We start from the raw sequence: 14,187 nt of genomic DNA, 5'->3' as shown, positions 1-14,187 counted from the left end.
GTTTCAGGTACTTGAAGCCAGACGAGGACAAGAAATCGAAGCACAAGACGGCTGTGAAGAAGAAAACGTTAAATCCAGAGTTCAATGAGGTAATCTCAGGGTGCCGTCGGCGGCAGAGTGACAGAAAGCGCGGGAGCTGCCACAAAACAGCACCGTACTGGCAGGGAAAGGGTCACGCGCCAGGAAATTGGCTCATAAATCATATGTCCTGCTCTCTGCAGGGATATCTCAAGCCATTAACCTTCTCTGTCCTAATTTAAATGCAGTCTCGCAGGCACGCACGCGCGCACACACAGGCACGCGCGCACACACACAAACACACCCACACCCAGCAGAGGAGCATACTAGGGCGCATTCCTAAATAAAATTGACTATATGCACACCAGTATTAACACAGGAGCAGCACACAAAGACAACCACACACAAGAACACACATACCCAAAGACTTGCACACCTATACTACACGTGCACCGAAACCCACTGACATACAACCATCTACCCCCCAAAAAAAGAGACGCTCCAAAGTATTTGTTCCGAAAATACAGCGAAGTAAGGACAGTGTGTAAAACTGGGTTAATGGTTTGGAGTTAAGAGTCAAGGGTTACCGGTATTGAGGCACTGTTCTACGTCTTGGGACATAGGGTTAAGGGTTTGAGGTACAGGACTTAGGCAATCACGGTTAAGGTATAAGTTTAAGGATTTGAGTTATAGGGATAATGGTTTGAGATATAGGGTTAGGGTTTGTCCTTGTGCAGGGTACAGGATTAAAGATTCAGAAGTATTATGGGAATATTAAATATATAGGAGGATTAATAGTGGGATAAAGGGTTTGGGATATGGGGTACAGTTGGTGGTATAGTTGGTAAGAGTTTTAGGTATAGGGTTAAAGTTTGGGTGTAGAATGTAAGAATATAGGGTTTATAGACACAGGGCTTACAGGTATAGTGTTCAGGTTATAAGATCAAAGGGTATGCAGAAAAAGCTAATGTTATACAGTATAGTATAAAGGTCTAAGGACATCCGGGTAACAGCCACCACACTTCTACTCCATTGTTTAAGTCAATAATGGGGTATAAGCCGCACCCCTCTGACATTGTTTAATCCACTCGCTCTTCCAACGTCCTGAATCATTTTTATGTTCCCTAAATATCGCAGACCTATTTCTTCAAATTAGTTACACCCATTATGGGCTAGATGTTGGTAATAGCAAATTACCGAATGGTAAATACCGAATTTTACCGATTCGGTATTTACTAATCGGTAATTGCTATGTAGGAAAAAAAATTGGTAAAAATACCGAATCGGTAAGATTCGGTAATTACCGATTCGGTAATTACCGAATCAGTATTTGCCATTGATTCCTATGGGCCTTGAAGCCCATAGGAATCAATAGAAAATACAGATTCGGTAATTACCGAATCTGTAAAAATACAGAATTTCCAAGGGGGACAGGGTGTCACTTTGACACCCTGTTGCACCCCTGTTTCTGGCTTGTGTGCCATGTGACACACATACATGCCCTTATGCATGCCCATGGCACAGGTGTACATGCACAGATGTGCATGTACACAGAAATTCGTAATTTACCACCCAATAGTTTTGGGTGGTAAATAACGAATTTCTAAGGGCCTGTGGCACTGTAAACTGTGCCACCTACATATTGAATGACAGAATTGGTAAATTTACAGATTCGGTAAATATACCGATTCTGTAATTTTCTAGCCCCCTACATTACAAAACCCAAATACCGGTCGGTAACGGCCGAAATCGGCCGTTACCGACCGGTATTTGGGCTCCTACATCTGGCCCTATATCTCTTTTCCAACAACCAAATGACCCTGTCAAGTGGCTGGCTGCTTCCAGTGTCTCAAGCCTCCCTTCCTGATGACTCCTTCCATCCAACCAAAGTGGCGAGTAACTTTGAATAACTCAAAATCTTTCCTCAATATTATGGGTATCCCATCATTTCAAGTATCCACTCTTTCTGGCTGCTCCCACTATGCACAATACCCCCTCGAATGGCTGCTTCCTCCCTTAATCCCACCATGCAAAGATGACCCTATGCGCTCCAGTCGCTTAGAGCTTACTGCCAACAGCCATTTAATATTTATATGATGTGAGGTCTTATATAGGCCGGGTCAGGTTCATGGGGGTGTCAGGGCGGTCTACTCGAGCCAAACGTATGTAAAAAAGCTGGTTAATTCAATAATGAGAGCAACAGAGACATGAACAAATATGGCATGACATAACGACAATTTTATGTAATTGTGTTTATGTTGCACTTCTTACACATGATTCAGGACTGAAGCATTTTGTAGATGTGTAACTTGTTACTCCATACAGGGTTTGGGAAGTAGTGAAGTAAGGTTCCCCAGATAACAGGTTGCATATACAAAGCATGCTTGTACAAAGAGATGTCAATCATCCATTCCTTTGGGGGAGAGCTCTGCACACAAACAAGCTCATCCGCAATCGCTAAGTAACGCTTCATGGCTTCTACCTTCCCCTGCGGGACCCTTTTAAGCTGGACTCAGCGACCACTGCCTGTTAATACTCTGTGGTCCTATGAATGCACACAAATAAGCCTGTGCCTATAGCTGCTAGTGGTGACTCACCCCCTTCACCCGAGGGGAGTGACTAGCAGGTTGTTCACATGATGTTACAGGACCCATCCACCCTCCAAGGTCCCCCATACATTGCTGTACCCAGCTGAACCTACTATTCCCACTGTGATGCTCATTGATGACTATTCCTCAGCAGTGATACTGATAGGATGCTTCAACTTTACTAAGACCCTGGTCCTGCATTCCCGCATTCTGATACAGTGCCGCCCGACATCATAATGGACCCCTTAGTAGGCACTCCAAGACATTCATCCACAATTTGTGAATTACACAGTCAGCTTGTGGGAACTTACTGACCGGATCAGGATACCAGATCGGCACGCTGAGGATGTGGAGGGCAGAATGCACTAAAATAGCCTCCGAATCGTTGGTGTGCCTGAGGGACTGGGGGGCATCAATCCTACACTCTACATTGAACACTGGCTACAGTCTGTGGTTGCCATGGAAGGTCTCTCCTCCAGATATGTGGTAGACCTGCCCACAGAGTCCCAGCCAGACTTTCTGCCCCTGGAGCCTCTCCCCACCCAATAGTGCCAGAGTTTCCCTTTTTCCTAGTTTCACCTCAGTGGTTTAAAACCAGCCCACTCGAGATTCAGAGTACATGAAGCATAAACGCTTCCCGATGAATCAAGCGTTGCTCCGGGGAGCAACGCGTGTGCTTGCTTGGTACATCGGGCAGCGTTTACTCATCATGTACTCTGAATCTCAAGTGGGCGGGTTTAAAGGTGCCCCGGCACCCATGTGGGTATTGTGAATTATACGTGTGCTTGCTAACTTTTGTGGCTGACTACATCGATTGGTTTGCGCAACATTTTTTTTCCCTGTTCTGATGATGACTGTATAAATTGATTAGGGAGAAACGCTATTGAAGCATTTATTGTAATGTTTGTTCTTGTTATTTGTTGGACCTGTTTTGTTTGAATTTTTTTACTCTGCCATTGTTTCCTTGTTTACACTGTAAATTGTGTTTTTAGTAATTGTTAGATTTGTGACAAATAGGGACCCTTGCCTCTAGTCAGGATAAGGGGATTACACTCCTAAATAACCCCTACTCAACCCCTTGGTAGCTTGGCACGAGCAGACAGGCTTATTTAAGAGGCAGTGTGTAAAGCATTTGTGACCACATACAGTAACCCAGTGACAACACTACAGATGGACACCACACAAGGTTTTATATCAAAAATAAGTATACTTTATATAGATTTACCACAAGACTATAAACAACAAAAATACACAATACTGTTACTTTAAGATGGTAGATTTAGCTTAGTTTAGTTCAGTTGTTAAGATGCAACACTTTGCGTCAATGTACCTTAGGTTGCAGTGCGCTTCGACGACAAGCAATGTTGCAGCGAGGGAAATGCGTCAAAGTTCAGGTGCAAAGAAATAAAGACATGAAGATCTTCCAGATGCGGCACACTTCTCCGGGGATGCGAGAAGTTCTCGGTTCGATGCGTGGACTGCAGCAGCGACACCCTTGTTCCGCGATGCGACAGCAACAGTTCCACTTGCAACACTCTTCTCCCATGATGCGTGAAGCATCCGCACGATGCGACAACTACAGCGGCGACATCCACGATGCGACGGCAGCAGCTCCGAAGGCGGTGCGCTACTCGGGAATGCGAGGCGCTTTTCTTCGATGCGGTGCAGTGCGACAGTTCCAGCAGTGACACCCTCCTTCGGAGTTGCGACGGCAGGCACAGCGACGGCGACACACTCCGACCTCGTTGCGAGACTCTTCTCTCGATGCGGTGCAATGCGACAGCTACAGCGCCGCCACCCTCCCTCGGAGTTGCGATGGCTTCCTCTTTGTTGTGGCGCTCTTCTCTCGATGCGGTGCAGTGCGACAACTACAGCGCCGACATTCACGATGGGACGGCAGCAGCAGTGAGGGCGACAAGCTTCTTCTTCGATGAGTCGCGCTTCCAGCTCCTTGCGACACGCAGTTCCTCCGAAGGCCCAAAACAGCAGCAGGCACTTCCACAAGAACTCTGGGAAACTGGGGGTTGAAGTCTGTTGTCCCTGAGACATCTGCGTGTACCCTATGGGAGACGTCCCCTAGTCACAGCTCACAAACCCTGAATGGGCATTTCAATTTTCAATAAAGTTCGTCAATGAAAAAAGCTGTTTCCGTTCACAACCATTTTTTCTTTATTTTTCTTTTCAGATATGACTTGTTATCCAAAGAATTTTAATCATTCGAATGGAAAGGTCAAATTTAGATCCAAAAAATCCAACACATCCAATGCATTTCGCCTATGGATTAGGCTTCATCAGGGATAAATTTGTCCAATGACAACTTCTCTCGATGCGGTGCAGTGCGACAACTACAGCGCCAACATTCAGGATGGGACGGCAGCAGCAGTGAGGGCGACAAGCTTCTTCTTCGATGAGTCGCGCTTCCAGCTCCTTGCGACACGCAGTTCCTCCGAAGGCCCAAAACAGCAGCAGGCACTTCCACAAGAACTCTGGGAAACTGGGGGTTGAAGTCTGCTGTCCCTGAGACATCTGCGTGTCCCCTATGGGAGACGTCCCCTAGTCACAGCTCACAAACCCTGAATGGGTATTTCAATTTTCAATAAAGTTCGTCAATGAAAAAAGCTGTTTCCGTTCACAACCATTTTTTCTTTATTTTTCTTTTCTGATATGACATGTTATCCAAAGAATTTTAATCATTCGAATGGAAAGGTCAAATTTAGATCCAAAAAATCCAACACATCCAATGCATTTCGCCTATGGATTAGGCATCATCAGGGATACATTTGTCCAATGACAGAGTATCGCTGCTAAACCGTTAAAAACCTCCGCATGGTAAACGCTACAGAATGGTTCTGGTCATATCAGAAAAGAAAAATAAAGAAAAAATGGTTGTGAACTGAAACAGCTTTTTTCATTGACGAACTTTATTTAAAATTGAAATAACCATTCAGGGTTTGTGAGCTGTGACTAGGGGACGTCTCCCATAGGGGACACGCAGATTCTTTGGCTGATTTCCACGCACTCTGACTCGGAGAGTGCACCCTAGAGCATTCTGGAACTGAATATTTTATGTGGAACTGTGAGTGCTAGTGTGACTACTCATATCTATGTCCCTGAGACTTCAGCAGAAGGCAAGCTCTCTTCCAAGCCCTTGGACATCCTTCACAAGTTGAAAGTAAAGTACACAAAGTTCCTTTCTCCTTCCTTTGGCAGTAAGGCAACCACTGTAGGCCAATCCCCCAAGCAGCACTTCAGCTTGGGAATTGTCTCTCCTCAGTTTCCACAGGTTCCTCTCCTCAGTAAAGGTTTCTTTTTGTAGTCCAAAGTGATCTAATTTCATGGGATCAGGGTCCCAATATTTATACCCCAAAATCCTTTGTTCTCGGAGGGGAGAGGGGCCTTTGCCCAGTCCAAACCAGTTCCGAAGCACTCTGTTTACCAGACTTCTCCTTTTCTTTCACAGTGCTGGCACATCAGACGTCCCACAGGAAGTGTAGCCAGCATTGTGGAAGGCAAGTGCAGTCCTGGATCACTTTGTTTACAGGACTCCTTCTCTTCTTTCAGTGTGCAGGGCAGAGACATCAGCCGCTCCCCAGGAGGTGCAGTCAGCATTGTGGAAGGCAGGAACAGCCCTATTCAAGGTTCAGGTGCAACTCCTCCCTCCCATCTAGATGCAGATCTCTCTATTCACCACTGGGATGACTCATCCTGTCTCTTGGAATCCCCCAGCCCTGTCACTCACAAAACCAGACAAAGGAATACACGACCTAGCAGAGGCAGGCTTGAAAGGTTAGATAAGCAAATACCTACTTTCTAAAAGTGGTATTTGCAAACACAGAATGTTAAAACCAACTTCACTGAAAGATTTATTTAATCATTCTGAGTTCAGGCATACTAAACTTGAATGTCTACCATGTTCTCTGAGACTGTTAGTATTATAAACATGCAATAATCTAACATCCCGTCCTGGCCTATGGAGAACAGGTAGCCTTGCAATAGTGAAAAACGAAAATGGCTGTAATTCACTATTAGGGCATGCCACACACACCAGGGCATGTCCTACCTTATACTTACAATGCACCCCACCCTTGGGCCTACCATAGGGGTGTCTGATATGAAGAAAAGGGAAGGTTTAGGGACTGGCAAGTGGGTGCACTTGCCCAGTCAGCATGACAGTACCAGGCTGCACGCAGGCTCTGCAATGGCAGACCTTAGACACATTTTACAAGGCTGCTACTGTGGGTGGCACAACCAGTGCTGCAAGCCCACCAGCAGCATTTGGATTTACATGCCCTAGGCACACTCATTGCACTAGACTAGGGTCTGACAAGTAAACCAAATAGCCAAACATGGAACCACTGATTAATACATCAATTTACAATAGGGAGCACTCGCACTATAGCACTGGAAAGCAGTGGCACAGTGCCCAAAGCACCTAACACCAGCAAAAATACATGAGGCAACAGCAAAAATGGAAGAGAGACCCACGCCAATGGTGCCAGGTCTAACACGTGTCCCCTCCAGCTGAAATGTGGGGAGAACTGCCCTAACTCCTGGGAGTTCTCATCACTAAGGCAGAAAAATCTGGACAGACCATCAGCGTTTGCGTGTTCTGTACAAGGGCGGTGTTCCACCGTAAAGTCCATACCCTGTAGGGAAATGGACCACCTCAACAGCTTTGGATTCTCACCCCTCATCTGCATCAACCATCTGAGGGGCCTGTGGTCTGTCTGAACCCAGAAGTAAGTCCCAAACAGGTATGGTCTCAGCTTCTTCAGTGCCCAGACCACAGCAAATGCCTCACGCTCAATAGCACTCCACCTCTGTTCCCGTGGAAGTAACCTCCTACTAATGAAGGCTACAGGTTGATCTAGGCCCTTCTCATTCATCTGTGGCAGAACAGCCCCCACACCATGCTCTGAAGCCTTCAACCTAACTTTCTTAAAGATTTGGGGTGGCCAAATTTTAAAAGAAAGAAGTCAGCTTGTATTTTATGTACCTTTTTTAGGGCTTTAAAGAGAGGTTGGTAGAATTGACTGTGATTTAGCAGTTGACGTGAGTTTTTAAGCACAATAATAAAAATAAATATCTGGTGTGGCTATATCTCCATTAGGTTTTTTCTTCCCCACATGAATGAGGAGAAGAGCCCTTGTGTCTTCTTAAACCAGATTTTAGAAAATTCCAAAGGAATGGCATCAAAAAGAAAGGTAAACCTGGGCAAAATATAAATTTTGACAAATTAGATCTCCCTATGATAGAAAGGGGTAGAAGCTCCCAAGCCTGTAGCTGTTGTCGTACACTAACCATAGTTTTGTCAAAATTTAATTGAGCTATTTTTTCTATGTTCTTAGTGATTTGTACCCCAATGTATCTTATCTGTTGTTTTTCCAGCACACTTTTATATGGAGAATTCCATGACATCAGCTCGGTCTTCTGCTGATTTACAGAATATCCAGATATCTTCCCAACTGATTCCATATCTCTGGAGGTGCTTGTTCTAAGTTCCCTGTAGGATCATAAGATCATCTGCATACAAACCTATTTTTTTCCCCAGCCCAAACAGCTGAAAGCGACAATATTTTGACTTGATCTTAATTTACATGCTTAAGGCTCGATATAGCAGTTAAAGAGAAGGGGCGAGAGGGGACACCCCTGTCAGGTCCCTCGCCAAATTTGTAATTGTTTTGTGAGGTTTCCATTGACAAGAACCCTTGCAGAGGGGTTCTTATAAAGGGCCTTAACTGCAGCTACAAATGTTTCTCCCAGATTAAAGCGATGCATTACTTCTGTTAAAAACATCCAGTTGACCCTATCAAAAGCTTTGGCAGCATCAAATGTTAAAACTGCCAATGGAATCTGAAAAAAAATAGCCAAGTCTATTGCCCCAATAAGGTCATGCGTTAGTTCATTCAGCTGCCTTTCCTTCATAAAACCCTTTTGATCAGAGTGTATGATAGAACCTGCCACTTTATCTAATCTTTTGGTAAGAATTTGGCTATACATTTTATGATCACTATTTAGGAGCGAGATAGGTCTATACGACTCGCAAAACTGTGGGTTCTTATCTGGCTTCAAAATTAATGTAATTGTAGCCTCATTCCAGGATGCCGGTACTGCCTGTGCGCCTGAATACACTGACTTAAAGAGTTGGAGTAAAAAAGGTGCTACTTCATCTTTCAAGATGATATATACTTCGTTAGGGATGGATTCGGGGCCTGCAGCTTTTCCTTTTTTTTTAATGATTTCATAGCTTGCAACACTTCTTCTAAATAGATATGATCGCTCAGTTTATCCCTATCAGTAGCTGATAGGGCAGGAAGTTGGAGATCCCGGAAGAAGGCTTTCATCATACCTTCAGGTGGAGTTAAGTTTTCAGAATATAAGTTCAAGAAGAAGTGAGCAAAGGCTTCCTCAATCTCCAAATCTTCTTCAATAATCCTCCCCGTGGAGGAGCCAAGCTCGCGAGCGAAATGGTCGCCTTTTAGCTCGGCTCCGTCAGCCCTCCGTCCTGACTCACATATCCTGCTGCATATCCTGCCCAGAGACGACATATTTTCGAAGAAATAGAAACGCAACATTTCGCTCTCGCTCACCGTTTGACCTGGAGGCTCCGGCTTGCAGTGGTTCCGGAGCTGTGCCCCCCGAGGGGACCGGGGCCTTCGTAGAGCTGGGACCGGGGCATCGCCTATTGGATCCGGGCCGGCGTTGCGGTAACCGTCGGCCCCGGCCGAGAGACTGCACCACTGGAGAGAGCCACTGTGAGAACTTCCCGGTGACCCTGAACCGGGCCTACCTTGGCGGCCGTGAGGCTGGTGCGGAGCGCGATGCTCCGTGGACTGACCGTGTGAAGGGGTCCCCCCGCCGCTGCTCCGTCCATCGACCCTGGACCCTCGCGCTCGGGCTCTACCTTTGAGGAGCGCCAGCTCTCGTATAGGCGACCCTCCGCCTCGGGCGGCTCTCCTTTCTGCACCGAAGCAGCCGTTACTGGGACCCCCCGGACATCTGTAAAGTCTTCCATTTGTGGACTGCTCCGGGAGTGGCGGAGAGGAGTGAGGGGGCTGATTCTACAAAATGGCTGCCGATGACCTGAGATGTGGATTTCCTCTTGATGGCGGTCTCCGGTTGCTGGATTGCACGGGAGCAGGGCCATGTGGGCATGAGCCTACGATTGGCGACGTTCTTGATGCTTTGCGATCTTTGCACGCGACCTTGGCCCCCGGTGCTCCTGGAGACTCGTTGCGATCCGCCGCCATCTTGGGTGGACGCTTCTTCATGGTCCCCTCTTGCCTTGGAGATGCCATTGCCTCGCCCCCCTCGGTGGCTCCGAAGGATGCTGCTACTGTCCATCGACGGATTTACAGGCCGACGGCTTTGAAACCTCCTGCTCTTCGATGTCTGGAAATTGGGGACTGGGATGTCGTGCGGAGGCCCGATCATCCCCGGGTGCCTGAGAAAAATGGCGGACTGATGCTTGTTTCTGCCTTGATGAGGTCTTGTTTCTATTTTGCTAGCACACCCCCGCCTTTTCGATCTGAGGGACTGAACTCTTGTCTTTTACTGCCCCTGTTGCTGTTATTGAGACATTTGAACTGCCTATTTGACCTTTTGTTCACTTGCTTATTGATTGACCTCTCTGACCTGCGTCTTTCTTGTAATTTTTTTCATTTGTGTGCTTGCCTCGCATCGTGTTGCTCACTTCACACTGTTATTTGGTGGGTGGTAATTGCGGTGAAGAAGGGACTGGGGTAAGATGCATGGCTCCCGTTGGATTATTGGTATACGGATTCGTGACGACGTGGCTCATATCCATAGTGCTATGGGAGACCCCTCTGTAAGTTCTGTGGCGCTCGAGTTCGTGTCGTTCTGGTGCACACGTATTATGATTGTATGGTTGGGCGGAGGGCTGTGGCCGACCGTATTTATTTCTGCCCTCATGCTCCTCCCTCCTACTTACTACCTTGTTTTCATATCTTCTTTTTGTCTTTTTCTTCCTTTTCTCTCTTGTCTTTACTACATTTCGGGTTCTGGTTTAGGGCGACAGGCGCGCTGTTTGGAGGGTAGGCTGTAGCCTTCTGCAGGGGTGCTGGGTGGGATGGGTGGGTTGGGTCTTCTTTGATGTTTTATTTTTTTTAGTTCTATGGCCCTTTTGTGTATCTTTATGAGAGTGCCGCGTCTGTCCTTGCCTTCCGTGGTATGATTAGGGTGGGGTCTGTAACGTTGCTGTTCTTCTTTTATAGCTCTGCTGTTTTCCATTGCGACTCCCATGCCCTCTTCGCTGCTACTATTCCTGTTCTTTTATATGTTCCTCGCTACGGGGCGCCTGTTTCAGCGCGGCATTCTTCTCTTTTAGTCTGTGTTTTCCTTCCCTTTCCTCTTTCCTCTCCCCTCCCCTCCTCCCCTTTTCCTTCTCTCCCAAGGTTAGTATGACGGGCTAGTTTTGTTGATGTCGCTATTCCGGCCCCCCTGTTCTGTATCCAATGTGTTACTGGATGGTGGGAATGCAAAGTTGTTACTATTTGCATATTGATTTGTGTTCACCACATCTGTTTTTATACCGATGTCTACAGTGCTGACACTTCTGCATTGCTGCCCTTTCTCCTTTTGTTGCTAATGATCTGTTTTGGGAATCCGGATACTTCTTTGTTGTCGCTGAGCCTGTCATACGCCTTCCTGCTATAATATAAAATTAACCTTATTTTGCTCCTGATTGCTGGCCGTCTAGATCCTCTTACCTCCCCCCCCCTTTTTACGATTGTATTGAACGCACCTCTTTACGTCTGATTCTGTGACTTTTCATTTGGACTCTTTGACTGCTTATCGTATCGTGGCCGGCCGGATCGGTTGTAGGCCCTGCTTTGTATATCCTTTCTGTACTAATAAAGGTTTATAAAAAAATAAAAAAAAATAAGAATCCTCCCCGTGTTTGGGCATTTAAAACTTTTCACAGTATTTTTGACGCGGTCAGTTTTTGATTTCCGCGCCAGAAGTTTTCCGCACCCTTCTCCATATTCATGGTGGGCAAGTTTACTTGCCTCCCATTTTTTTTTGTTTAATGCCTCTAAGTAATCATTCAATTCATTTTTAGCTAAAGATAGCTGTTGTATTCTAATTGTATCAGTTGGCATTAGTTCTACCGCTGTGTATTTTTGAGCAATTTTTAATTCCATTATATTAATAGCATCCTATGTTTTTTTATTGTGAACAATAGAGAGGTGCATTAATAAACCTCTCAATAAGGCTTTATATGAATCCCAAACAATGGGGTGGGCTGCTGAGTTTACATTGATTGAGAGAAACTCTTTTGCCTCTATTTTTAACTTGTCAATAATTGACAGTTCGAGAAGTAGTGTACAACTCAAAGTCGATCTAAATGAGGTGGGACGATAAGTTAATTTAATTTCTAATAAGACTGCAGAATGATCGGAAAGATGCTCTGGAAGATGGGTGATCGTGTCTCTGCTAGTTGTACGATCCACCAAGAAGAAATCAATTCTTGAACGGTGGGCATATTTCTTGTTATGATAGGTAAAATCTCCCCCTGTCAGCCCTCGGGCATTTCTTTTCTTTCCCCATACGTCAGGGAGGCCACCCTCTATCATTAAACGTTTCATGAGCTCTCAGAGCTGCCATTAGAGTCTGGGTTCAAGTGAGGGCACTATTCGGCATACCCTATTATAATCAAGAAACTCCTATCTGGGACTCCCCGGGTACACCAACCTGCCTGCAAGATGCCTTGGCCCTCCCCCTAAGTAAAGCTGGGGTAGTAAGTTGGGGAGAATTACTAGTAGGAAAATTAATCCCATGGCAATGCCTATCGGTTTTAACAAATAATTCGATATCAAAATTTAAATATCTGCAACTGCTTGGATGGACAAAATCAATGAGGAGTGTGGCTCAATGGTTAGAGCGGCAGACCCTGATGCAGAATTCTGGCCAGGGACCAGGGTTCGATTCCCGCCTCGGCGGCGTCTCGGGCTCAATTTCCTTGGACCTGTTAATTCTCGCCTCGGTGCCTATGCTAATCAAGGGTCCCACGCTGCAACTCTGGGCAATAGCTTGCTTAGCCTCCACACCGGCCCCAACAGCGCTAAGGATGCCTGGCTTCACCCTGGGGGTGTCCAGGAGTGGACACTTCACAGGGAAAGCCAGGAGGGGTTCCACAGCGGTATGAGTATCAGCGCCAGGAAGCCGAATAGGCGACACCGCAAGGTGACCGTCTGGTGACAGTGCGCTCTATAAGTACCATGACATTTACATTTACATTTACATTTACAATGAGTAAAGTACTAGCCGGGGATGGGGATTTAATTAAGACAATTTGTGCAAGATCAAAACAAAAAGAAGTAGCAGTACGGTACTGGCAAATGATCAAGATTGGAGATAAAAAATGTAACCTGTTCACGGAGAGTTGGAAGAATGACATGCTGGGCGAAGACCTCAAAATTCTCGGGCAAGTATCCATGTCTACCCTTTGGCTATATGTGAAAACTGCCTCTTTAAAAAGAAACCACCTTTTTACTCTCCACAAAGCCTACTGGACGCTTCTGAAACCAAGCTGGGGAATGGAGCGACAAGGAAGTGCCCGAAGTGTGGTGACATCAATGTAAACGAGATACACATGTTTTGGCAATGTCCTTCAATCGAGCTCTTCTGGGTTCACATGAGTAATATTATCTCTGAAATATTGGGGAGAAAGGTTGGGTTAACAGCATCAACAGTTATCTTTGGGGTAATCTCAAGTGAGATAGATAATATTGGTGTCTCAAGAAATCGGAGGGCTTTAATCTTCGTATTGATTCTTCTGGCATGAAGGGAGATCTGTATTAAATGGATCTCACCTGTTTCACCTACTAAATCAGAATGGATAAGCTCGATACAACGGATTTCAACTCTTGATTGAGCAGATAGAAGGGCTAAAAAAACAAAATTCTGGGATTTATGGGATAGCTGGTTCACATCTTTTGCTTTTACCTAGTCCGGTATCACCTTCGGGTTAACACAGCTAGAGTTATTTGTTTACGGAAATATGTCTCTTGTAGTTTCTTTATTCTGTGTACCGATTCCTGACGTGGATACCTCTGGTCTACTTTTTTTTTTACTTTTTTCTTCCGGTCCAATGATTATGAACCTGCTCGTGCGGCCGGAAAGTTGGGAAACTAGCTAAAGCTAGGTGTGACTGGCCCTTTAAAGAAGTAGAGCCCTGGTTATTACTGATAAGCCCTGTTGAAAAAAGTGCTCGGGGGTTAAACCTTCCCATCTTTTAATAAGAAGAGACTGGGCTTTACCTTTTTCTTGGTTATTTTGGGCTGCAGTATTTTGGACCAACCGGCTTTACAGTCTTGAAACTTTAAGCATGTTTTGTTGAACGAGGACAAAAGAAAAAACCAAAAAAAACCATGCTCTGAAGCGTCTGTCTGAACGATAAACTCACTTGAAAAGTTGGGTGCCCGGAGCACGGGTGCCATGCACATGGCAGCTTTCAGGGCCTCAAAAGCTTTCTGACAGGTGTCAGTCCAGATCACCTTCTTGGGCTGCTTCCTGGAAGTCAGCTATGTCAAGGGTGCAACAATGTTGCCATACCCCT

At 45.8% G+C, this 14,187-nt stretch overlaps 1 protein-coding gene across 1 annotated transcript in view; it reads left to right on the top strand.

Annotated features, from left to right (window-relative positions):
• The window catches only part of DOC2B (double C2 domain beta), a 2,292,694-nt gene that overhangs the window by 2,232,695 nt on the left and 45,812 nt on the right, over window positions 1-14,187 (top strand). The window contains exon 7 of the mRNA XM_078683586.1: window positions 8-89. Within this exon, the coding sequence (XP_078539712.1) occupies window positions 8-89 (82 nt within the window). The remainder of the gene's footprint in view (window positions 1-7; window positions 90-14,187) is intronic.

This window comes from Lissotriton helveticus, chromosome 3_1 (genome assembly GCF_964261635.1).
Source record: "Lissotriton helveticus chromosome 3_1, aLisHel1.1, whole genome shotgun sequence".
Taxonomy (NCBI): Eukaryota; Metazoa; Chordata; class Amphibia; order Caudata; family Salamandridae; genus Lissotriton; species Lissotriton helveticus.
This window is presented reverse-complemented; position numbering and strand designations above follow the sequence as displayed.